At 39.9% G+C, this 27,294-nt stretch overlaps 1 protein-coding gene across 3 annotated transcripts in view; it reads right to left on the bottom strand.

Moving 5' to 3' along the window:
* Positions 1-27,294, bottom strand: part of LOC124552616 — a 145,867-nt gene that overhangs the window by 70,599 nt on the left and 47,974 nt on the right. For all 3 annotated transcript variants that reach the window (XM_047126941.1, XM_047126942.1, XM_047126943.1), the window contains exon 5: positions 10,053-10,360. In XM_047126941.1, coding sequence (XP_046982897.1) covers positions 10,053-10,360 — 308 coding nt within the window. The remainder of the gene's footprint in view (positions 1-10,052; positions 10,361-27,294) is intronic.

Genomic DNA, 27,294 nt, shown 5'->3' with positions numbered 1-27,294 from the left:
CATCCTTTGTGGATGACATCGTGGTACTCTTGGACGCCCTGAGGATGCAACCATCCACATCAGGAAGCAGAAAAGTTGACCAAGTAATATGCATGACATGTAATACCTCAACTAATACTGAGAACAAAATAAAAAATTTGGAGGCATTGCTTTTCACCACACCCTTGTACAAGACTGACATTGAGTACTACACAGGGACAAAGTTCTATGATCAGATTAAGAAGAAAGAGAAAAGAAGGCAGAAGATATCAGCTCAATTTCCAATTTCAAGGACATCCTGGAGAAACAGCCACTATTAAATGGCAATAGCTTGGGCATGTTGCCAGAAGAAATGATTGCTGGTGGACAAATATGGCACTGGAATGAAGTCCAAAGGACACACACACACACACACACACACACACACACACAAGACTGCCAGGCCGACATGACAAAGACCTGCAGAAGGTTGCTGGAGTCTGCTGGCTGCATATTGCCTGAGACTGTTCCCTGAGGAAGAAGTAGTTGCAAACACGTTGTGTCTGAGCACAGTACTTGAAGAGATCACATGATTTAATGATAAAAACAGCTGATGACGGTGAAACATTTAATATATATGACATAAGGACTCTTATGGTTATGATGGAGTGTCTAGCAGAATATTAAAGTACTGTGCTGCACGTTAGCCCTGTATTTAGCCACATTTGTAATTTTTCCTTTAGGAATGGTCAGTTTCCTGAGTGATTAAAATACTCAGTAGTAAAGCCACTTTTTAAAAAGGGAGAAAGGGATAAGGTAGATAATTTTAGACCCATTTCTATGCCATCAGTACTCCTGTTCCTTATTTATATAAATGATACGCCCTCTAGTAATACGGGTAGCTCTAAAACATTTCTGTTTGCTGATGACACTAGCTTTGTAGTAAAGGATGTTGTGTGCAACATTGGTTCGGTTTCAAACAGTGCAGTACATGACCTACGTTCATGGCTTGTAGAGAATAAACACTAAATCACAGTAAGACTCAGTTTCTAACATACAATTCAACAAAACCTGGCGTTTTAATGTCACAGAACAGGCTTATGATTAGTGAAACTGAACGTTTCAAATTTCTAGGTGTTCAGATAGATAGTAAGCAGGCTTAATACTGCCATTTTTACTATTCGAACGGTATCAGAAGTGAGTGATCGTTCGACACAAAAATTAGTCTACTTTGCTTATTTTCATTCACTTTGTCATATGGTATTATATTGGGATAACTCTTCCCATTCTACAAGGATATTTTTGGCTCAGAAACAGGCAGTTCAGGTAATAAGCGGTGTAAGTTCGCGAACCTCTTGTCGACCCCTGTACACTAGTCTGGATATTTTGACAATGGCCTCTCAATATATATATTCCTTACTGTCATTTCTGGTTAACAATATTAGCTTATTTCCAAAAATAAGCAGCTTTCACTTGGTTAATACTTGGCAGAAATCAAACCTGCATTTGGATCGGACTTCCTTAACCCTGGTGCAAAAAGGTGTGCAGTATACTGCTGCGTCCATTTTAAATAAGCTACTACTCAAATTCAAGAATCTTAGCAGTAATCCACACACTTTCAAATCAAAACTGAAGAGTTTCCTCATGGGTCACTCCTTATATTCTGTCAAGGAGTTCCTTGAAAAATTAAGCTGATTCTTGTTGTATTGTCGACTGCGTTTACTTAAACTTGTGAAGTGACTTTTTATCGGGATCATAAGCATTTATTTTGATCTGTTATTAGTTTTATGTTGTAATTTCATGTACTGACACATTCCATGACCTTTGAGATTTGCTCCTCAATTTGGTTCCACAGAACTTGATGTGTAAATAAAATTAAAAAAATAAAATAAATAAAAAATAAAATAAATAAAGAATTAAAAAAATAAGGGGTGACCAAAACCTTTAGTGTCAAAATCACACACATGAGAGAGGATCAAAGACAGTACTTCAAGAAACAGGACTAATATTTGTAAATGAATATTTCATTAAATTGTACAGGAAAATGGACTAGAGTGCTTCTATTAAACTAAATAAAGTTTCACTAGAAAAAACTGAGGCGTACATCCCACTGGACACACTCACCTGTCCTAAGACCTGCGATAATTAATAGGGTTACAGTACGGTGGAGTAAAGAACATCAGGTGGTGGCTGCTGAGTACTTTGGTAAGATGCAGAGACTGGCCTGCTTAGCCACAACAGGTGGAATTAGCAGCACATCCATTGTTCGTATGGAGAACATGCCGGACATGTCCCCATTACACCTTTGGGTTAAAATGGAGAAAGTGGCAGGGGCATACAGGTTAAAAACTGGAAATATATGGAAATCTTTATAATACCCAGCACCTCACACCAGCATAGTGCGGTAAGTATAGGGATGGTTGAGAAAGTGCCGGTTGACCATATAGTTACTTCCAGCTGCTTCAGTAAACCTTTCTATATAATTATAGGAGGTAGGGAACAGTCGAGGAAAACCGTGACATTGTTCAGGAAACATAATCCGCTTTGCTGATGAGTCAAAAACAGACAAAGGTGGTGGGGCTAGGTATAATGGATACAGCCTAGACCAGAAAGCACAATCTCTCTAGGCAAGCCAGGTATGGTATTCCAGGTGGAGATCTTCACAATCAGGAAGTGCACAGAGGAGAATCTACACAGATGCTACAAAGATCATGGCATTTAGATTCATTCAGGCAGCTGAGCAGCTCTGAAACCTGTATCATCCCCTGCAATGAGATCAAAGATCACTGCAGAATGCCATGAAGGCCTCGCGAGACTACCGTATTTACTCGAATCTAAGCCGCACCTGAAAAATGATACTCGAAATCAAGGAAAAAAAATTTTCCCGAATCTAAGCCGCACCTGAAATTTGAGACTCAAAATTCAAGGGGAGACAAAAGTTTTAGGCCGCATCTCCGAATTGAAACAAAGTTGGTCCATTGTAATATGAGACACAATTTAGATCGAATGAATGACGATACAGCTACAGTAGTTTGATTCGAATCGTAAGCTTAGCAGTTACGCTTTGCCAGGTAGCCATTGCTATGCGTCACGCGCTCCGTCGTTATTTATACGGGTACGCTTCCTTTTTCACGTGCTTCGTCTGGTTTGAATTGATGTCACTCTAAGCTGAAAATGCATTACTGTACTGTGTCATGCATTGTTTGTTGCATTCTGATAGTGCGTGTTTACGGCCTGTCGCCGCTCGTGACATGGCTTGCTTTTGTGCTTTTGTGTGCACTACCACCGCTTACAATTAAAAAAGAGAAAGAGAGAGAGAGAGAGAGAGAGAGAGAGAGAGAGAGAGAGAGAAATCGTCTCATTAGCGAAACAATGGCAAGAGACTGCTATTTGCTGTTACTTACACTGCTGCTTTCTTTGCTAACGATTAACAAGAACCAAATAATAGACTGCGTATGATAGATGTTCTGAACGAGAGTTTAGCGAAAAATTTTCTCCGTTTGAAAATCTTTGCAGGCGCCTCTTTAGTACATTACATTCTGCACAGAAATTAGAGTCATCTTAGATTTAAAAATCTAGTCAATTGTCGTGCTTCATTTCTGACTGTTTCACTATTAGGCATAAGAATAATATGAATATGATATGTATATTCTTCCGCGTTTGCTGTTGTCTCACTCTAGTTTCGTAGTTTATTAGGCAGACAGGATTTAAATGAGATAGCAGCAAACACGAAACAATACATGGCAAAATGTTTATATTCATATTATTCTTATGGTGAAGAGAATACTGCATGTGATTCACAATTCATAAAAGTTCCTATTAGCAACCATCTCTTCTCACAGGTAGGAAAAAATCCAGAATGTAGAGTTGGCCATATTGACAAACATCCCAAACAGTCTTGCCAGTCGGATTTTCGTAGTACATTGAAATGCTGCTGCTACATTCGAAGATCAACAATACGGAATTTGTATTTACTTCGTTGGATAATTTACGAAAATGCAGTGGTCGAAACTCGGGGCGGAGAAAAAAGCTTGTCTTCCACCTTTTTTTTTAATTTGTTTAATGACGCAGCAGTTTTGGTGGCAGTATTTATCTGTTTGCCTACAAAGCATGCCTATGTAGCGGTACATATATTCTACGACAGAAGTTAGTTGTGGCGGCACCCACCAACATTTTTAGAACTTCCGCTTGCTTTGCACTCGACTCTAAGCCGCAGGCTGTTTTTTGGATTACAAAAACCGGAAAAAGTGCGGCTTAGATTCGAGTAAATACGGTATAGGAAAGCTGATCACTCAGGAATCTGTGGCAATGAATAAGCTGATAGGTGATGGTTAAATGAAATTATCAAACTGAATAAAAAACAAAAATGTGGAAGGCTAATGATGCCAAAGCCATGTTTTAAGAGAAGTTCTGTAATCCTGGGCTTCAATAAGAGGCAGATTAAGTTTCGTGCCTGGTCATAGGAACTTCAGGAAACACCTGCACACAATGGGAATAGAGAAAGAAGATCCTAAGAGCAGACTATGTGGTGTAGCGGACAAAACTGTACCAAAAGGCGCACAATATTTGGGTCACAAATTCCTGAACAGATTGTGTGTATCAAAGACATACTAAAGGGACTCCCATTGCTCTTAAAGAGGATTGGTCAGTTTTACTAGAATGGCATGGAGAGAACACACACAATAAACACAGTTCTAGTGTGGACAATGGGACATTAAGTCCACTGTAGTTTTGTCTCTGATAAAAAATCAAGTCAAATTAAGTTTTCAAAACTAAGCTTCCAATGTGTCTGGAAACAAGAGTCTGAGCCAGTGTATCTTACCAGTTTCGTCTTCTAGCAGTCAGACTTTTGTTTTAATGCAAAATCCATTCATTTAAAAACTGGGGACTCTTCAGCAAGCTATGCTGAAATGCACATTGGGAATCACTGGGAGAGATAGGGGAACAGACAAGTGGATCAGTAACAGAATGCTGAAAAAGACACAATTAGAACAATGTAATGGAAGTGGTCAGGGCAGGGATACAGGCTAATGCACAGTACATGGAGCGAGGGAGTTATCTGCTGCAGTCTGAGAGATGGGACACTAATCTGACAAATGGCAGGCAGAAGAAATACAAAATACGCAGGTGTTCCATGGAAGCATACAATGAAAACTGTAATGCACTGGAAAGTGTAGAGCAGACTTTTCTCTAGCAATGACCGTCAAACAATTGATGACGATGATCACATACCTTGTAATGAGAATTACAAAAAACCCAAAACATCATAATTCAGGATTTTAATTGAGAAAAACTGAATGTGTTTGGGGGAGAGGGAGGGGGAGAGGGTGGAGGGAGAGGGGGAAGGGGGGGAGAGGGGGGGGGAGAGAGAGAGAGAGAGAGAGAGAGAGAGAGAGAGAGAGAGAGAGAGAGAAGGAGGTACATGTGTGAAGAAAATTAGTTTTTCAAGCATCTCAGTGTTTATGACACATCTCCCGAACCGTGTTTCATGCAATGATATCTACATCTACTTCTACACGATTACTCTGCAATTCACAATTAAGTGGTAGGCAGAGTGTTCATCTAACCACCTTCAAGCTGCTTCTCTAGTATTTCACCCTAAAAAAGGGTAGGTTAAAAACAAACACTTAAATCTTTCTGTGTGAGCTCCGATTCCTCTTGTTTTATTATAATTATCACATCTCACTATGTAGGTGGGTGCCAACAAAACGTTTTCACAATCTGAGAAGAATGTTGGTGATTGAAGTTTCACGAGAAGATCCTGCCACAATGAAAAAGCCCTTTGTTTTAATGATTCCCACCCCAACTTGTGTATGATATCTACAGTATTCTCTCCCCTATTTCACAACAATACAAAATGAGCTGGCCTGTTTTGAACTTTTTTGATGTCCTCCATCAATTTTATCGCCGTGCAGATCCCGCACTGCACAACAACATTCCAGTAGAAGGTGGGCAAGTCTACAGTTTGCTTTCCCCCACAACATTATCTGTGTGATCTTTCCAATTTAAGTTACCTGTAATTGTAATCCCCTAATACTTAGCTGAATTTACGGCCTTCAGATTTGTGCGATTTATTGTGTAACCGTACTTTAGCAGATTCCTTTTGGTACTCGTGTGGATGATTTCACACTTTTCATTACTTATGGTCAATAGAAAAGAAATTATTCAGATAGAGAAGGGAGACGAAAATTCATGGGTGACTGGAATTCAAGTGTAGGAAAAGGGAGAGAAGGAAACATAGTAGGTGAATATGGATTGGGGCTAAGAAATGAAAGAGGAAGCCGCCTGGTAGAATTTTGCACAGAGCACAACATAATCATAACTAACACTTGGTTTAAGAATCATGAAAGAAGGTTGTATACATGGAAGAACCCTGGAGATACTAAAAGGTATCAGATAGATTATATAATGGTAAGACAGAGATTTAGGAACCAGGTTTTAAATTGTAAGACATTTCCAGGGGCAGATGTGGACTCTGACCACAATCTATTGATTATGACCTGTAGATTAAAACTGAAGAAACTGCAAAAAGGTGGGAATTTAAGGAGATGGGACCTGGATAAACTAAAAGAACCAGAGGTTGTAAAGAGATTCAGGGAGAGCATAAGGGAGCAATTGACAGGAATGGGGGAAATAAATACAGCAGAAGAAGAATGGGTAGCTTTGAGGGATGAAGTAGTGAAGGCAGCAGAGGATCAAGTAGGTAAAAAGACGAGGGCTAGTAGAAATCCTTGGGTAACAGAAGAAATATTGAATTTAATTGATGAAAGGAGAAAATATAAAAATGCAGTAAGTGAAGCAGGCAAAAAGGAATACAAACGTCTCAAAAATGAGATCGACAGGAAGTGCAAAATGGCTAAGCAGGGATGGCTAGAGGACAAATGTAAGGATGTAGAGGCCTATCTCACTAGGGGTAAGATAGATACCACCTACAGGAAAATTAAAGAGACCTTTGGAGATAAGAGAACGACTTGTATGAATATCAAGAGCTCAGATGGAAACCCAGTTCTAAGCAAAGAAGGGAAAGCAGAAAGGTGGAAGGAGTATATAGAGGGGTCTATACAAGGGCGATGTACTTGAGGACAATATTATGGAAATGGAAGAGGATGTAGATGAAGATGAAATGGGAGATATGATACTGCGTGAGAAGTTTGACAGAGCACTGAAAGACCTGAGTCGAAACAAGGCCCCCGGAGTAGACAATATTCCATTGGAACTACTGACGGCCGTGGGAGAGCCAGTCCGGACAAAACTCTACCATCTGGTGAGCAAGATGTATGAAACAGGCGAAATACCCTCAGACTTCAAGAAGAATATAATAATTCCAATCCCAAAGAAAGCAGGTGTTGACAGATGTGAAAATTACCGAACTATCAGTTTAGTAAGTCACAGCTGCAAAATACTAACACGAATTCTTTACAGACGAATGGAAAAACTAGTAGAAGCCAACTTCGGGGAAGATCAGTTTGGATTCCGTAGAAATACTGGAACACGTGAGGCAATACTGACCTTACGACTTATCTTAGAAGAAAGATTAAGGAAAGGCAAACCTACGTTTCTAGCATTTGTAGACTTATAGAAAGCTTTTGACAATGTTGACTGGAATACTCTCTTTCAAATTCTAAAGGTGGCAGGGGTAAAATACAGGGAGCGAAAGACTATTTACAATTTGTACAGAAACCAGATGGCAGTTATAAGAGTCGAGGGACATGAAAGGGAAGCAGTGGTTGGGAAGGGAGTAAGACAGGGTTGTAGCCTCTCCCCGATGTTGTTCAATCTGTATATTGAGCAAGCAGTAAAGGAAACAAAAGGAAAGTTCGGAGTAGGTATTAAAATTCATGGAGAAGAAATAAAAACTTTGAGGTTCGCCGATGACATTGTAATTCTGTCAGAGACAGCAAAGGACTTGGAAGAGCAGTTGAATGGAATGGACAGTGTCTTGAAAGGAGGATATAAGATGAACATCAACAAAAGCAAAACAAGGATAATGGAATGTAGTCTAAGTCGGGTGATGCTGAGGGAATTAGATTAGGAAATGAGGCACTTAAAGTAGTAAAGGAGTTTTGCTATTTGGGGAGCAAAATAACTGATGATGGTCGAAGTAGAGAGGATATAAAATGTAGGCTGGCAATGTCAAGGAAAGCGTTTCTGAAGAAGAGAAATTTGTTAACATCCAGTATTGATTTAAGTGTCAGGAAGTCATTTCTGAAAGTGTTCGTATGGAGTGTAGCCATGTATGGAAGTGAAACATGGACGATAACTAGTTTGGACAGGAAGAGAATAGAAGCTTTCGAAATGTGGTGCTACAGAAGAATGCTGAAGATTAGATGGGTAGATCACATAACTAATGAGGAAGTATTGAATAGGATTGGGGAGAAGAGGAGTTTGTGGCACAACTTGACCAGAAGAAGGGATCGGTTGGTAGGACAAGTCTGAGGCATCAAGGGATCACCAATTTAGCATTGGAGGGCAGCGTGGAGAGTAAAAATCGTAGAGGGAGACCAAGAGATGAATACACCAAGCAGATTCAGAAGGATGTAGGTTGCAGTAGGTCCTGGGAGATGAAAAAACTTGCACAGGATAGAGTAGCATGGAGAGCTGCATCAAACCAGTCTCAGGACTGAAGACCACAACAACAACAACAACAACATGGTCAACTGCCACTTTTCACACCATACAGATATCCTGTCAAAATAATTTTGCAAGGGTGGGGGTGGGAGAGGTAGGTGTGTGTGTGTGTGTGTGTGTGTGTGTGTGTGTGTGTGTGTGTGTGTGTGTCAGTGAGAAAAAGTTTCAACAAGATTGAAATTATGTGTCAAATTTGTTGGGAGTTGCTAAGTGCCCTCATTTTCAAGTAATGGGTAACATAGTTCGGATTATCTGTGCAGTGTGACTTACACCATCTCAAGACATCTACACAATTTCTAACTTTAATTATAGACTTACTGGGTTAAACATCTAACTAAGATCATACTTCTTTAATGAGTAGATTATGATGGCATTTTTAATGTTTAAATTTTGCCAGTAATTATATGAAATGCTAAAAATCAAATTTTTATTGCCCTGTCTCCCCCCCCCCCCCCCCCCCCCCCAATCCCTAAGCAGTTAACAGGCAATCTAGAACTGAGATCAAATGGTTTTAGCCAATTAGTGTTAATATATGAGGGTTGGAGAAAAAGTCATTTCAACAATTTTTTCATTGCAGAAACCACCCTAATGGGAAAATGCTACACATACTGCACAGATGAAAGGACAAGGTAGGAACTACGTGTGTGAACATTGTGCCTCCATATTTATTACAGTAGTGGACAATACTGGTTTCGTGGTGCAAAATGATTACAAGCACAGCACACGCAGCTGACATGACAAAACTGGGCCTAAGGGCCCTCAAAGTAGTCCCCACAACATTCACCACACGCTGCAGGAGGAGGGGATGGCGCCGAGCAACGCCCACTTCACTATTTGCCGCACCGAGTCTGAATCGGGTCCTCTGTTGTCGCACGACATTGGCGACGTCCTTTCTTGTCACAAACTGCCTAGTGGGTAAGGGTTCCTTTACTTTTCATATGAGATTGAAGTCACAGGGTGAAGGGTCAGGTGAGAGTGGCAGGTGCCCCCATTCTTCCATCCCCAGCACCACAGATGCCACTATACACACTCAGCCTTATGTGGTTTCGTAGTACAATTGCACTGTATTTTGTCAGCACCGCACGCGTCATTGGCAGTGTGCAGTGAACACTGCAGGAGAGTATTCTGACAGTCTTTAGACCCCGTTTTGTTATGTCAACCATGTCTGTGTGTGCTGTGCTGCACTTATTTTGTGCCTCAAAACCAGTATTGCCCTGTACATTACCATAACAAATATGTGAGGTACGTTTTTCGATGTGCACACATGTCGTTCTCAGCTTGTCCTTTCACCCATATGTGTCATTTTTGACAACCGAGTTGGTATATGCAAGAAAAAAAAAATAGCTGCAATGACTTTTTTTCCAACCTACATAGATACACAGTTTGCCCAAGAAACAGAAATTAATATTTTTAACACCAGGTCACTCTGTTTTTAGTACCACCCTCTTAAATTTCCCAACACGCACCTCCTCGACTCCATGGACCACCGGACGCCCAGGTACTTGAGGTTGCGGCTCTTGGCCCTGAGGAAGTAGGCGAGGTCCTCAAAGTCGTAGTACATGTGGCCGAGGTCGATCTCGGACAGCTGCGGGCAGCCGTCGGCCAGCGGGCGCAGCAGGACGCGCCGGTCGGTTGCGGAATACTCCTCCAGCTGCAGCCAGTGCAGGTGCTGCAGCTGCGATAGCGCCTCCACGAACTTCGGGCTCTGCAGCAGGTGGTTCGAGATACGCAGCGTGTGGATCTTCGAGCACTTCTCCACCAGGCTCTTCATCACCTGCAAGTGGACACCCGTCTCGACACTGCAATGACGTACGGAGTGTTTGCTGCAAAACTAATGTGTCCACAATTTTTTTCCTCGCCCAGTTTTTGTTGAAAAATTGCGGGATTTGTCGTGGAGCATCGTGGAATGTTCCTGCTTCAGCCCCCTGTAGTCTCACAAATTCCAAGAGGTGGCAGTACTGTATGTAGGGTACAAAATGGTGTCTGTAATGGAGGTGCATTCCAAGCAGATGGAGTTTCATTTGGAAGAAAACCGGAGCATGGAAAAAAAGAATTCCTTTAGAATTCCAGGTGTGAGGAAGAATATGGTGTCAAGAAGTTCCTGATAAATTAATGGCAAGAGGGGGCAGCATAACACAATAATGACTTTTCTTTCCTCTCAGCTGAGCCATACACTAGCCCCAAGCAGTAGTTTCACCACAGTTTTCGAATGGCAATAATTTATATGTAATTTTATTCATATACCTAATACACTTTGAAATATTAAGTATTTTAAAATTTGTGATTTATAAAACTACTCAAAGTTCAGTTTCAATGCTAGGTTAAAAATGCAATCCAATCACGGGCTGGATCTGGCCTCCCTCACACTTTATAGCATCTCTATGTCGAGTTGTGTCTGGCAGCAGAAGGCACGCGTGTTGATCAATGCAGTGTTGAATCAGTGCACAGTCACAGGAGTCTCTGCACAGGTTGACTTAACACAGAGAGGTTAGGAGGTCAGACATGTCGTCGGTGACGTTCCTTTCGGGACAGTAAGTGGATCTCTGTGTTTCAAAACCTCTCTGCAAAGTAGAATTCCATTCACACTGTGGCAATGTTAAAAGGCAGAACCAACCACTGCTCTCGTACCACCCAGCTGCTTTTTGCCTACCGATTCAAACAAAGCATTTATAAGGCACAAAGGGGTAAAAAACATTAGCTGCCAGTGGGTGTTGATTTATACAACTGGGGAGGTTGAAAATTTGTGTGGGACCGGGGTTCAAACCTGGATCTCCTGCTAACTTGGCACATGCACTGACCACTACGCCATCTGGACACACTGATAACCGCAACCACACCGACTACCCTAGCGCGCCTCCCATGAGACTGAAATTCTGAACTTTTAGCACACACTACTGATGTAGTGCGACATATCCGAAAGAACGGAGACCACATACAGAATTAATTAGGGCAATGACATTAAGTAAAAATGACACCACATTTGTTTTTCTTTAGTTTCCTAAGGTCCCTGGCTTATTTACAACTCTCTTTAACATACAGATTTTTACAGAAGAATGTTGTTTTCTTTCAAGAAAAAAAAATGATTGGCAAACAGCAGAAAACCTGACTATTTGCAGAAACACATTGTTTATCTAATGAACAATTCCAGTCAAGTCAGTGTATGTAGAATGTAGGTAACTTATATGCTCTGTAACACCTACATTATTTAAGAAACTAAATAAGCTACCACAACTGTAGTTGAAGACAAGCTACATGGAGGTGATGACAAAACATCAAAAGCAGCAAAACTGTTTCCCAAGACAGAGGGAACAAATTCCACAACTGCTGTTACATCCGAGTCACAAATATCAAGAATCATTCACTTATGACATAAAAGTAATTACATTTACAAAAATATTCATACATTAGAAAGTGGGGCGAAGTGTAAGAATGTGTGAATCATTAGACTCCATACGAAATGTTGTGTCAAGGAATGTGCCTACCTTAATAAGAACATACAACAGAAATATATGCTTGTCGCGGATGAAATGAGTGTTTATATTTACTTGCTTTCAGCAAAATAAGCCACAGTTACACACATATTCAGAAGGTTAATTCATGAGTAAGTTGTAGCTTATGTCACTTAATCAGCGAGAGTCAGCTTTTTACATTTATTTCACAATAATTCATGTCTCTTGATAATTTAATTATACTTGGAATGCAAGAAGCTAATAACTATTTCATTAAGTAGAAAAATAATTAAAAACAAACATTAATGTTATGGCTGGCTTTCTTGCTCATAAGGACAACTAGGGTCATTCCAACTGTCAGACAGTAACACTTTTCACAGCAATGAGTGTTGCGAGTGCATATGTTAGATTGTGGTTAAAACTGTGTTGTTATTCCATCCTGGATTTTCCATTGTTTGATTTTGCTCTTAATTTTTTTCATGTTCGTGGATTTGCCATTTTCTGTCTGGTGTGCATCGACAACCAGTTATAGACATTTGCAACAAAGTATAAAATTCCATTCCGAACCCTTGCAGGGATGCATGGTCTACATCAGGGGAGATTAAGAGTTTTGGCTCAGGGGCCATACTGTGGAAGTGGAGATCAGCAAAGAACCATACCTTTTACAATGATTTCATTCATTAGTTAACTATGCATTTCAAAAAAGACAAACTGTTATATAAACATTCTGGCTGTCTTAGTGGGGCATACCAAAATAATCAGCTGGCTCACACCTGGTCTATATGGAAAATGTCTTCGTTCCTAATACTGTGGCTGTAAATTGTTAATTTTACCCTAAATTATCTCTTGTCATTAAGCACAAATACAATTAGGGAATGTATATTGGTATGTAAATGTAAGAATCACTATGTGCCCTGAATGGCTTCTGCAAGACGTTCAGTTACCAGCTGTACACAATATCACTATTGGACACTTCTGTAGAACAAATAATTTTTCCACCTTAGCCCCAGAAGATTATGACTAGGACAGCATTCACTGAAAGTATGCAAAGTATACTAGCATTGCTATCTGTAAGAAAACACAATAAGAGCAATTTCTAAGTGCAAATCAAGCGAACTTATCCACATCGCAACACAAAAATGTGCTGACTGAAATTTCAATGTACTAACACAGCCTACACTGTCATTAATCGACACCACATGTTCAAACTATGTACTGGCCTGGACCTCGGTAGCAGATTTCCTTAAGCTGTGAATATGACCTATCTGACAGCACACACAATACAATTGGAGTTCCCATCTGCTCCGATTTTTCTGGGACAGTCTCTAGTTTTTACAAAAAACTCTTTCAGTTAGCACTAAATGGTCTTTGGTTACCAGGAGAACTAGATTTTTGTCTTACAGTGTGAGGTGTGCCTTTTTTTATTTTTCATGCTGAAGCTAATTATCTGACTTATGCAGGCTTGACATATTGCCTTAGGCAAATACAGTGACCACTTTGTAAACTAATCTTTTTCATATTAATTTTCAGCCTCTTGCCACACAGATAGTATCACAACCACTTTTGATTTCTTAGCAAGCCATCATCAGATAATTTGTTTAAAAAGTTACAAAAAGGTGACAGTAAATACTATGGAATTAAATTGCCAGCTCAAACCAAGCTCTGTATGCAATTACTCATACTTTAATCATTATGATGTCTGGTTTGTGGGGCACTCAACTGCACAGTTATCAGTGACACTACAAACTCCTAATCTTTACACAGTCCAATCTCACCACACTGACGAATGACGATGAAATGATAAGGACAACACAAACACCCAGTCCTTGGGGAGAGAAAATCCCCAACCCGGCCGGGACTCGAACCCGGGACCCCGTGATCGAGAGGTAGCAATGCTAGCCACTAGACCACGAGCTGCAGACTCTTACTTTAATACATTACACCACTACTTGTCAAAATGTAACAGGCATTCTGGAAGTAATGAAACACTTTATTTCTGAAAGCAGGTTCATTTTATTCACGATTCCAACAGACCATACTATTCCCCACTCTTTTGGCTACAAAACCATATTTTTCAACATAATCTCCATTCAATGTGACAGCCTTACACCACCTTATTGGAGGGGCCTGTATGCCCACATGGTACCATTCTAGTGGTTGATGCTGAAGCCAACGTCTTGTTGTATCAACAACCTCCCCATAATCCACATCCTGGTTCTGGCAGAGTGCATCCTCCATTGGGTCAAACAAGTGGAAGCATGTGTGAGATCTGGGCTGTAGGGTGTATGAGGAAGAACAGTCCAATGAAGTAAGGTGCACTGCTCTGGCAATTCCAAGAAAATCGCAAGAGAAGTTTTTCGCGTCTTATGTGGCTTCTGTATACATGTGTAGATGCTGGGCGTAAAGAGTTCATGGTGGTCAAGTCCTTAGTGCTCGAGCTCCCAAGACAAACGTGTATAAGGCAGTGGCTTAATTGATGCTGAAACATAATTTTTAATCTGTATCGTCGCTGGTCATATTATTTAATTTATATGACATTTGAGAGGTAATACTAGAGGGAAACATTCCACATGGGAAAATACATATAAAAAACAAAGATGCTGTAACTTACCAAATGAGAAAGCTTTGGTCTGTTGATAGACAGAATAAAACACACACACACACACACACACACACACACACACACACACACACACACACACACATAAATTTTAAGCTTTCGCAACCCAAGGTTGCTTCATCAGCAAAGAGGGAAGGAGAGGGAAAGACGAAAGGATGTGGGTTTTAAGGGAGAGGGTAAGGAGTCATACGAATCCCGGGAATGGAAAGACTTACCTTCGGGGGAAAAAAGGACAGGTATACACTCGCGCGCGCGCGCGCGCGCGCGCGCACACGCACGCACGCACGCACGCACACACGCACACACGCACACACGCACACACGCACACACACACACACACACACACACACAGGCAGACATATGTAAATGCATATTTACATATGTCTGCCTGTGTGTGTGTGTGTGTGTGTGTGTGTGTGTGTGTTATACCTGTCCTTTTTCCCCCCTGAGGTAAGTCTTTCCGCTCCCGGGATTGGAATGACTCCTTACCCTCTCCCTTAAAACCCACATCCTTTCGTCTTTCCCTCTCCTTCCCTCTTTCCTGATGAAGCAACCGTAGGTTGCAAAAGCTTGAAATTTGTGTGTGTGTTTGTGTGTTTTGCACTGTTTCTATCTACCAGCACTTTCTCGTTTGGTAAGTCACAGCATCTTTTTTAATATATTTTTCCCATGTGGAATGTTTCTTTCTATTATAATCAAAGTATTGACATGAAGAGTTAGTGAATTTAATTTTATTTGACTACTTACTATTTTTAACTAAATTTAATTATTAGAACAAACATATTTATAACTATTAGCAAGTAAACGAAGAAACAGAGTTTTCCTGAAAATGTATGCCTGTCATGATTTGTGAAATCCTTTATACGAGCAATCTGCTAAGGTACCCAGACCTACTTCCCATCTCGACACTTCAAGCTGCAGACACAGAGGCAGGCATTTGGCAGTTAACCAGTGTAGTGGTGAGACATTGCTAATGTAGCAGGAACGAATAGTGTAGATGCAAATTTTTTGAATGTCACAGAATTTACACTTGTACTACAAAAATGAAGTGACTCCCTGTTCATCAACTACTGCAGATAATGAATTTCACGATGATTCGAACCGTCTACTCGTCCACAACCTTCTTGCAAAGCACAAACCGTAACCACTTGACCACACTGACTTCTTACACCTGCCACCTTCCCGCAGATACATTAGTTACACAATAGACATGCAAACCTTCTTTCGCGTTTTTCTCGGAATTGCCAGAGTAGTGCATCTCCCTACTTGCACATTATGTTGTTTTGATGTCCTACTAAAGGTGAACAAAGTTTGAAGTAAATCTGTGATCCAATATCATGGCCTCCCACAATCTAAACAACTGCTACAATCAGTTCTTGCGAAAGCTATTTTTGTATTTTGTCTAAAACTTTGTAAAAATATATGACTTTTCCAGGATTCGAACATGTGACCTCCTCCTCTGCAGTTGGAAACGCTACCCATTGTGCCACAGAACACCTGCTAAATGCATTATCTCTGCTGAGTGTCTTCCAGAGAAAAAAATCAATACTAAGTTTTGCCAAGAATAATTTTATTGTGCTTCGGGTCGTAGCTCACGACCGATAGTCGATAATCCAGTTATAATATATGGACCCATTTACAAATGTACTACAATTCCGTAGGTTTCAGTGAGCTTAATGTTGCAGGGAGCAGGGAAAAGAATGTCTGTTGTTGCACATATCACCACTCTAAATGGGTGGAGCATAAACGCATCAACTTTTGCAAGGCTTCCACCATCGGTGTTCACAAAATTCCTTTCTATTTTTATTTAAAAGTTGTAATTGCATTTTCCATCACTAAATAGCTAAACTGTTTGCAGAAAAGTACTAAACACATCACAACTTTGGCTAATGCTCATATAATGCATGCATAGCTTCATCTTCCTCCTAGACTGTGGCATCACCAGAGCATCAGCTAATAACAGAGCGTTTTCTATCACATGACCAGATCTTAATATTTAATGAATTTTAACCTTTAATTGCATAAAAACAACAGATATTTTGTGAGAATATTGGCCATAAATGTTATTTAAATGTTACAATCAATCAGAATAACAACAATCCGAAAGGAAAATAGCCTAAATGATAAAGTTGGTGTATTTTTAACTGCAAATAAAAATTAAAAATAATCACAATATAAAATTCATTGTCTGATATTCCCTCCTCAAGCTAAAAACTATGCAAAATCAAACAATGGAAAGTCCAGGACAGAATAACAACACTATGTGAGGAGCAGATTGCTACTCACCACATAGGCGAGGTGTTGAGACACAGACAGGCCCCTGTCCTCATCTATGTGATTAAAAACTAGTCAAAAAATTAAGTAACACCTGATGTGATATGCTAGATGTACATTCAAAGTGGGTTAGATAACATCCCCCTATAGGCGTTACCTGCTAGTGGAAAACTGGTTATCAGCAGCCATAAACATGTACTAAACCGTAAGAAACAGCTGTTGAATGAAGCGACTATTACAGAAATATGAGCCACCAGAAAAAGGATTCCCAACAAAGGAAAAAGTGGGAAGATACAGAGAAGAGAGAGGTCAGAAAATACTAGAAGAAAGCTTTGTATGCAAACTGCTTTGTTTATTTAATAACTAAGCAGGACTTTTTTTTAAATATGTAAAAATTTCAAGTTCAAGTGTAGCCAAATGGCAAAAATTATGTTATCGCCTCAACTTATGGGATGCTTTCTTTCAGAACACTGAACAAATTTGTCTCATATCAGTTATGGCGTGAATACAGTGAACACTGGCACCATGTTTTGTTCATATGAAAAATTAAGCTGTCAAGTCTCTGGTTTTAATACACTTACTTTATCATAAATTAATAGGTGTCATGGTACCATCAACAATGCGACATGTTCAAAATTTGGTGTTTAGCTACCACAGCAGTAATTTTGTTTGCGTTTTTTAAGTCTTACATTATCATTTAATACCTAGTTGGTTCCAATACTTGTAGCTGTGATTTTGAGAAGTGTTAATTCACAAAGATAACACTAAACTATTACAAAATTCGCTGTGGCCAAGCCTTTCTAGAGGCTTCAGTTCAGAACCGCGCTGCTGCTACAGTTGCAGGTTCGAATCCTGCCTCGGACATGCATGTGTGTGATGTCCTTAGGTTGGTTAGGTTTAAGTAGTTCTAAGTCTAGGGGACAGATGACCTCAAATGTAAAGTCCCATAGTGCTTAGAGCCATTTATTGCAATATTTCTCATTCAGAAACCATAGTGCAAGAATGTTAGCAGCTGTGGCGAAATAAATAAAAAACATTTTATATTTTAAATTCCACGTCATTGTTGATTTAATCAGAGTTCTCACCTTAGACGTAGAATTAGTCCTTCTGCCACAATATTAATTCATTAGTCGCCATCGATGTTCTTCTCTTTGTTGACCGTGTGTACCATCATGAGTCGGCATCGGTTCACTTCACGAAGACGGTGGAAACCAAGGAATACTATGCTACGTCGCTATAAATAATTTTCGTAACACTTCGATACTTTTCACTATTTTTTATTCACAACACAATAAGACTTGCTGTGCTCATCGCACAAACCATAATTACCAACCACATGGCTGCCTTTCCGCACCGTCCAAAATCACGTCCATCCTCCACAAGGCAACAATCGAAAATGTCCCTTAGCTCCTTGGAGTATCAAACAAAAGAGAATCCAATGTGAACTTTACAAAGATTATAATATACATGCCTCTCAATTTATCTTTGGCGCAGCTTTTAAGATATCGTATGTCTCTGCATAGGAATGTGTTATTACAACTGCCCCCCTACTGTATACTGTCACTAGAAAATTTTATTTGATTGACAGGATACAGTAGTCGACCTTGCAATTGATAGGTTTGGGGGTCTTTTATTTACAAACTTCATTTTTATTGTCTCATTTTCATGGCACTGTGAATTCTTTGGTATTTCTGAGTGTGTGTCAGTTTTTTGGTATACTTATGCTAATATTTACAAACCTTAATCCTAATATACAAAGTTCTGGTTAATACTGAGAAAATGACATCATGTAGTAAAGTTTGTACAATAAAATATACACTGAATACAACGTTACATACAAATGTTTCCTTCCTCATCCGAGGTGAAAATTAAGTCCTTGTATTGCTTTCTGTATTTATTCTGGGGCGACGAGCTTTGTTCGCTAGCCCGTGTTGAATATGGGCGGGTGATACGCGCGCCTGATTGTTTGGTCGTCCGTTAGCTGGCGACGTAGGTTGAATGCGCGCGCCAGTGCACTGAATATACACCGACGTGCGGGTACCGTCAAGACTTCCGAACCTCAGTATGCGTGTGCTTTTTGTAGTTCCTTCCAGTACTTAGACTGGATACGACGAGGTACATTGGAATATGTGCCCCGAAGAACACACCACACTATGTGCGAGGCGGAGGACGATCCCGTTGATGCAGCTCCTGGTAAGAAGCGTACCATGTCAAACTTGTTTGGCATTGTCCTTTCCTACTGTGACGCCATGGGTCGTTTGACGATACAAGCTTCAATTTTCGCTGTCACTTGTTTAGGCTCGCTGACACTTGCAACGTAGCACTACTTTGCACAATTTTAATTTCTACACACACACCACTTTAACCGCGAGTATTGCGATCGAAACTTCCTTTTCACTACACTTTTTTTTCTTCGCATTAACCCCTTTTACCTATTGTACTGAGATTCATTCCCCTCAATACTTCTGGTCAATGCACATAATTTGTAAGTCACGGGACTTGGCATGAAATACAAAATACATCACATACAATGGAATAACATATAATACATACAATACATTGTTTACATTAACTACAGGAAAAAACTATCGACTAAAATTGAAAAAATTTTTGACCACTCATAGTGGCTTCTTCGTCTTGGATTTTACTGACACACACACACTCGCCTTTTTCCATTAATCTGTTAGAAGGAACAAGTCCTTTGTTTTCCTTCTTGAACTCGAGTATAAGTTAAGGTTTACCTCCGTTACGTATTCTTCATACGCAACGACATGCATCAGCATGCTGAGAATACACCTGTAGCCGCTCCACTGAAGCTTGGGAAGGGAATTTTCTACCTTCTACTTAGGGTAGTGGCAACGACTACGTGTATGCTACGGTTTTTCGCGTATAAAATCTGAAAATGCACGAAATAATCATTTATATGCAGCATAACCCTAATATGTACAGTGTTTTGGGCGTAAGCACATTCTGGTGTGCTTGTAAATCATTAACCCTAATAAAACTTCCTACCTTAACATGGACATATAAACATACAATCTTGAAGTTCAGGGTCTAGCTACTATTAATATGTACAGTGTTTCATAATAGCGGCACGCCCTTGTTTGCGTGTATCATCTTCAATTAAAGTGCGCTTATAGGCGTCTTGTGTTATCATGGGAGAAAAAATAGACATTTTAATGCATCGGTTGTCATGAAAATCTATGTACACGAACAATCAGACTTTCATAGCTTCAGTGCAGCATGAAATTCTTTACGACGCTTTTGTTCATAATTCATTTTATAGACGATTCCTTTGCTTACAGGTCGTCGATCACACTACTTACCTGTTTCTCGTATAGCGGCGAGATCATTTTCATTCTTTGTGACCGTAAATTGTAATATGTGTGAAACATATAATTTTGACATGATTTTTTCCTTTCATGTTTCAAGTGGGTAAAGTAATTCATACCTTCCTTTTGCATACATGAGTGAAGCATCGCTAATATTGCACTTTGTGTCAGGTTTTTCACCTTTTCTCGTACACTCGTAGAGTCTTACAGTTTTAATTAAGTTGTTTCCTGACGTTAGGTATACCTGTTTATACGAGGTTGTCTTACAGTTTAATTTTCCTTATACACTTCTACGTTGTTTAAGTTCCGTACATGTACAGGGCTTCTTTCGCCTTTCACACATTCATACATACGTTTATACACAAAAAAATATCTACCACTATAATATACACTTTGCTGGGGGGGCCCTTTTTCGGTACCCTGCACCATTCCTTCAATATTCCAAAATAATTCAGGGTGTGCTGAGCATCGTCCCTTATACTGATAATACTTACAACTAAATATTTCTTCTTACATACATAACTGCCTTACAGTCCATTAATGCGCAACATTCCCTAATTTCCTCCTTTACATTTTAGCTTTCGTACATGTACCCTCGTGTATAGCTTATATATTCTACAAAGTTGTTTGCTGAGTGCTTCAGGTGTTTCCTAACGTTAATGTGTTTCTCCCTCTATAAACCCTAGGTATTTGTTTTGAGAGCGATTCAGTTCATTACTCACGCAGCATAGGTCTGTTTATTATTACCCTATTTTAAAGCTTGTGTCACTCTTTTCCTTAGTCACAAAAATTCCCGCGTTTACCTTGTTGTTCATTCTGAAAATCGCTCGCTACTGTGTAATGTAAATGTATGCGTTATCTCTTTGATTTCCTCTTTGCTGCTTTTTCCCTATATGTAATTGTGTGCTGTTCTCGTGTACATAGCCTTTCTTCCGGTTATATATCTGCATTATTTATCTATTTATTTTTTTTCTATTTTCTTTCTCCTTCCGTACAAGCTAAGATTTTACTCAGTATAATATAATATTACCATACCGTCCATGACCATTATGTACTTGTATGTTCACTTTTATTACGTAATACCAGCTTATAATTAAATTTTCTAAGTTACTGTTTACAAGACTTGTGTGCCCTTTCCTTTCTTGTTTTTGAATGACTTTCGTCTCTGTGTCTCATAGTAAGAGTGGTCTCAAAACTTTTAAACTTTCCGCGCATGCGCGCTTACGTACCACGACTGGACTGTAGGCGCGGGGAAAACTCTGCATTGTTGGTGAACATTATTCGTGATAGCCACCATCGTGTAATAGTCACGTGACACCTGGACTCGACCGCGCATGCGCCTTCGCGCTTTGTATACGCTCAGCTGATCGGACATGGAAGGGGGGAAGATTTCTCCCCGGCTCGCTGCCTACAGCGCGGCCAATGACCTCGTCTTGACATGCAGCTATCGCGTGCTCATGAGCTGAGCATTGGATTGCAACTTCGACGTGTGGTTTGTTGCTCGTCTCAAGCGAACAAACTCTGACCTTCGCGCTAATTTGTCTTTGTTCCCCTCTCTTAAATAACTGAGTTAGGCTACAAAGTACCGTATGGTTTATTTTATAGTGTTAAGACTCACAGTAACACATGTTTCATTAGGTTTGGTTAAATATGCGTTTTTAAGCTGGCATATGCCCCCAGTTGTTCGCAAGTTTCTTAGGTTAATGACAGCAATTTTACTATGTGATCCAAGGTTGTACAATTTCAATTTTGCTAAAATAACATATAACCCTTAATGAAAAAATTCCTTGATATCCTTGTGGGGGTATAACCCTTTCACCTTGCCCGTTCGTGTGTTACCTAACAGATAACATCCTGGGTGAGGTTTGTCTATTATAATGAAAGGGCCATCATACAACAACTGCCACTTTTTGTTTAATGCCTTAATTTTAGAGGATTTTGGGTGGGTACGTAATAGTACTTCCCGTCCAATGTTAAATTCTGTAACGTTTCCTATCTTTTTGTTGTTATTACAGCCTGCACGAGGTCACTTACCTTGTCCGGTGCTTTCGTCTCTTCTTCACATAGATCATCTTCTACGGTCGCATCCTGATCATATCTTAAAAATAATTGTCTAAGATGTAATGTGTGCTTGTTTGTGCCCCCTGTTGTCAAATCGGTCGGCCGGTGGGGGCTCATTACGACCGATTGTTGTTTACCGGGGGAGACAAAGGCGTTGCTTCAGTACTGTCCGTTACCTCTACAAAGTGTACTGAGTGGTTATTCTGTCGCCAATTAGTTTCCGGACCGCTGCGTGCAACATTTTCTTGCGACCGGCCGTCGCTATTCCTCCTTGGTCTATCATTCCTATTACTGTAACTATTGTAATTTTCATTTGTGTGCCGCCTTTCATCACGCGGGCCTGACCAATTATTCACGTGATTTCTATCATTTCCATACCGGCGTGGACCGTAATCTGTACTATACCTTCGGTCTTCACGTCTCTGTGGCGCCGAATTCCTCCGATTTCCGTAATTCCAGGTTCCATTATTTGGCCTTGTCGCATACGGATGCCAACTGTGTGGGTTTTGTCCACTGCCATTAAAATGATATCCGTTACCGTTGTTTTGATTGGTTCCGGAATATTCATTCCGATTACTTGAGCTCGGCTCTTCTTCGTATATTAGATCAATTGAGTCAAGCACGGAAAGAAAGTATTCAAGGTCGTTCTCCGGTATGGTTACCAATTTTTCGCGTAAGTTCGCGGGTAGTTTGTTTTTCAGAATTTTGAGAACATCTACGTGCGGTATTGGATTGTTCCAATAGCGCGTCTTATTCACGTACTTTTCGAAATACTTTCTCAACCCGCCGTTTTTGAGGTTGAACGGTTGTGGGTTGAATACCTCACGTCGCAGTCTTTCTTGGACCCCAGCAGACCAATATTTCTCCAAGAAAGCCCGTTCAAATTGTTCGTAGGTGACGCACTGTTCAGCCATGTCTGTGGCCCACAAAAGTGCGTCGCCTTGTGTGAAGCCTACTACATATCTAATCTTCTGTGCCTCAGTCCAGTTTCTTGGTAAGACATTTTTAAATGCTCTTACAAATACGACTGGATGAGTTTTTCTGGATTCTGTGGAGAAAACTGGAAACTGTCTATGTTTCAACAGGCTCTCATCGACTAGAATCGTCGAGATGCAAGGCGACACACCTACTGCCTGTTGCAGCACCACGTTTGACGAATAGCCATTGTTTGCCTGTGCCGGTGCGTGCACATACGCCGGACTGGGCGCCTGATGTTCTGCGTTATTGACATCGTAATCTGGCACGGGCGAATAAGTGTCGCGCTGCTTGTTGCTTGACGTAGGCAAGTCATTTGAAACGTTTAGTCTACCAGCAATTTCCTTACGTATTCTGTCCTCGGCGACTTTGATTTCATTACCTAATTTTTCAAAAAGTTTTGTTTCCCGGTCAGTTATTGATTCATTTACGCTACCGTTTTCTAAAGTTTCATTTATTTTGATAATGTCCGCGTTGATACGTCGAGTCTCCTGTTTCAGAAAACCGACTTCTTCGTTAACTTTATTAACTTGGTCAGGTATTTCTTCACATGCGGACTGTACTCTAGTTAAATTTAATTGAATAGCCTGTACGTTTTCATGTATTTCTTTTTGTACGGTTTGTGTTTGATTGTGTGTTTCTACTATTTCTGACAGTTCCTGTTCCTGTTTGGTTGTAAGATCTGACAATTTCTTTTCTAAGTCATTTGCCAATACATTGTATACACTATTGACGGTTTTGATGACTTTGTCTTCGATCTTTTGATCGATTTCATTGGTGAGTTTATTTAAGCGTTGATCGAAATGTCTGTGTATGTTTTCAAATTGCGTGTTTACACTTGAAAACTGCTGTTGGAACCCAATTTCCATGTTTGACAATTTTGTGTTTGTCATTATTTCTAGATTCGCCAGTTTCTCGCTCACATTTGACATCAGACTATATAATGCCTCAAGCGTAACTGACGAAGCTTGTGTGTTTGTATTTATGCCATTATTTGTTGCCATTGTTTCTCTGCCACGGTCTGATTGAATCGAAACCGGGCTAGGTTCACTGACTTCACGCGAAATATTTTCATCTGATCTGGTAATCGATGCTTCATCGACTGTGCACAAGGTTTCATTTGCAAGTGGTTCGTTATTGTTAATCCCTGTGGAGTGCAATTGAATTGTATTTACTTCTACATTATGTTGCGTCATCATTTACGTCACTATTGTCAGAATCGGTGACGTGTCCATGAACATTTGTCAAATTAAAGTTCTTCGATTCCATTGTGAAGATATTATTTTTATCTGTACTTTACTGTTAATCTAAATCTTTAAATTCTCTCGCAGTTGAATTAATAAAAATATCTCGCGATTGTTATTTGTTGCGCGTCGGAAATTTACAAGATGGCGCACTACGTCTTCTAATTCTGCGATTGTTGAACATAAAAAAGTAATTATCAAAGTGTAATTGTGTGTTGCCACAAACACTACCAGGATTTTAATATGGACAGGAAAAGGTTCTGCTTTAAGTGGAGCTAAGCCAAGGTGCAGCCACTGCATGCGTTTGCGCTTTCCTACCTTAATTCCGACTGAGCTGCGTCACTCACGATTACGTTAGTTTTGTAAATCCTTGTCCTTGTTCCTTCTGGTTATTGTGCCATCCGTTTACACAGTTAATACTGTTTCACTTTATTCGTCATTTTCCATGTGCGTCATGTAACAGAGAAACAGTAATTAGTACAAGTACATTTGTAGCACAACAATGAAGTACTTACTCTTTGTTCCACCAGCACTGTCCCTGTCAGCGGTCGCCAGTGTGGCGAAATAAATAAAAAACATTTTATATTTTAAATTCCACGTCATTGTTGATTTAATCAGAGTTCTCACCTTAGACGTAGAATTAGTCCTTCTGCCACAATATTAATTCATTAGTCGCCATCGATGTTCTTCTCTTTGTTGACCGTGTATACCATCATGAGTCGGCATCGGTTCACTTCACGAAGACGGTGGAAACCAAGGAATACTATGCTACGTCGCTATAAATAATTTTCGTAACACTTCGATACTTTTCACTATTTTTTATTCACAACACAATAAGACTTGCTGTGCTCATCGCACAAACCATAATTACCAACCCCATGGCTGCCTTTCCGCACCGTCCAAAATCACGTCCATCCTCCACAAGGCAACAATCGAAAATGTCCCTTAGCTCCTTGGAGTATCAAACAAAAGAGAATCCAATGTGAACTTTACAAAGATTATAATATACATGCCTCTCAATTTATCTTTGGCGCAGCTTTTAAGATATCGTATGTCTCTGCATAGGAATGTGTCATTACACAGCACAGTTTGTGGAGCAAAGGTCTGCAATTGGCACCGAGGACAAACCAACATTATAACTCACACAAAGTCAAACAAAGTGAAGTTCCTGCTGAAAATTAATTGTTGCGGCTCAAAATCAGTAACCATCTGTCAGCATAAACAGTTACAGATGTGAAAAACAACTTTCACATTAAGTAGCTCCATTTGTACTGGATGCGCAATCAGTGTTCCAGACACACTGATCGCACCTGCGATACATTTAATATGCTGTTTCACCACAAGTTTTCATGCTCTCAAATTCTATCAAAATCACTTATGTCTGAGCCATTTGCTACAAAACAACAAATTAAATAATTACTTAATTATTAATGATCAGTTTGCTTTTACTGATTATATTTTTTGTACTTCTGACATGACAATAAATAAATAAATAAATAAATAAATAAATAAATAAATATACGCAGGATGTTTATCAATTATATTAGAACAAATAAGCCCTCGGTCACAAATATTAAGTCAAAATTGACCAGGTTTTGACGCTACTATGAGAGTCGTCTTCAGAACTAGATTTGGGTTGTTTTGAGGGAAGAGACCAAACTACGAGGTCATCGGTCTCATCGGATTAGGGAAGGAAGTCGGCCGTGCCCTTTCAAAGGAACCATCCCGGCATTTGCCTGGAGCAATTTAGGGAAATCACGGAAAACCTAAATCAGGATGGCCAGACGTGGGATTGAACTGTCGTCCTCCCAAATGCGAGTTCAGTGTGCTAACCACTGCGCCACCTCGCTCGGTTTCAAAATTAGACTAACTGTTCTAAAACATATTAGGTATATAATACATTAATAAAATTAAATTAAAGTTTATACTGACTGCACCTTTTCCAGTCAGTACAAACTTTAATTTAATTTTATTAATGTATCATATACCTAATATGTTTTAGAACAGTTAGTTTAATTCTGAAGACGACGCTCATAGTAGCGTCGAAACCTGGTCAATTTTGACTTAATATTTGTGACTGAGGGCTTATTTGTTCTAATATAATTCTGACACGGTCACTGAACCTTAGCAGCTATGTTCAAAGTTTATCAATTAGTTAAACCAAGGTAACATTTCATTATGGGAAAGGTAAAATAACTTACAGAAATGTTTGATACAGCACTCAGTGCAGCTTATCATCAAGAATATTTACAAATGTTCTATGTGGCTACCTTTTGTTACAAGACAAACGTCTCATCTGTAATCAGCTGCCTGCCAAATCCTATGAAGCAAGCCTTGATGTATGATGGCAACTGCTTATGTTATCCTCTGTCACAGCTCACTGGTGTTTCCCAGATGTGGAGGAACAAACACTCTTGTTTTTAATCTAACCCCACACACACAGAAGACCACTGCCATTAAATCACGTTACTCTGGGGGCCAGCATATTGTTCCACCATGTCCAATCCAAGTCAGCACATTCCTATGGAGATACACGACGACAACTTCATGATTATAATTTGGTTGCACGCCATCTTGCTGGAAAATAAATTCTGTGTCCATACCCTGCTGTAGTTGAGACAATAGATTATGATCAAACATGTCCAGATACGATGCTTCAGTTACAGTTGACTCGGCAAAACAAAAACGATCGTAAATCTCGTTACAGGTTAGACTGCAAAAAACATTTACCTTCGATGAATGCAATTTGATTA

Source organism: Schistocerca americana, chromosome 10 (genome assembly GCF_021461395.2).
Source record: "Schistocerca americana isolate TAMUIC-IGC-003095 chromosome 10, iqSchAmer2.1, whole genome shotgun sequence".
NCBI lineage: Eukaryota > Metazoa > Arthropoda > Insecta > Orthoptera > Acrididae > Schistocerca > Schistocerca americana.
This window is presented reverse-complemented; position numbering and strand designations above follow the sequence as displayed.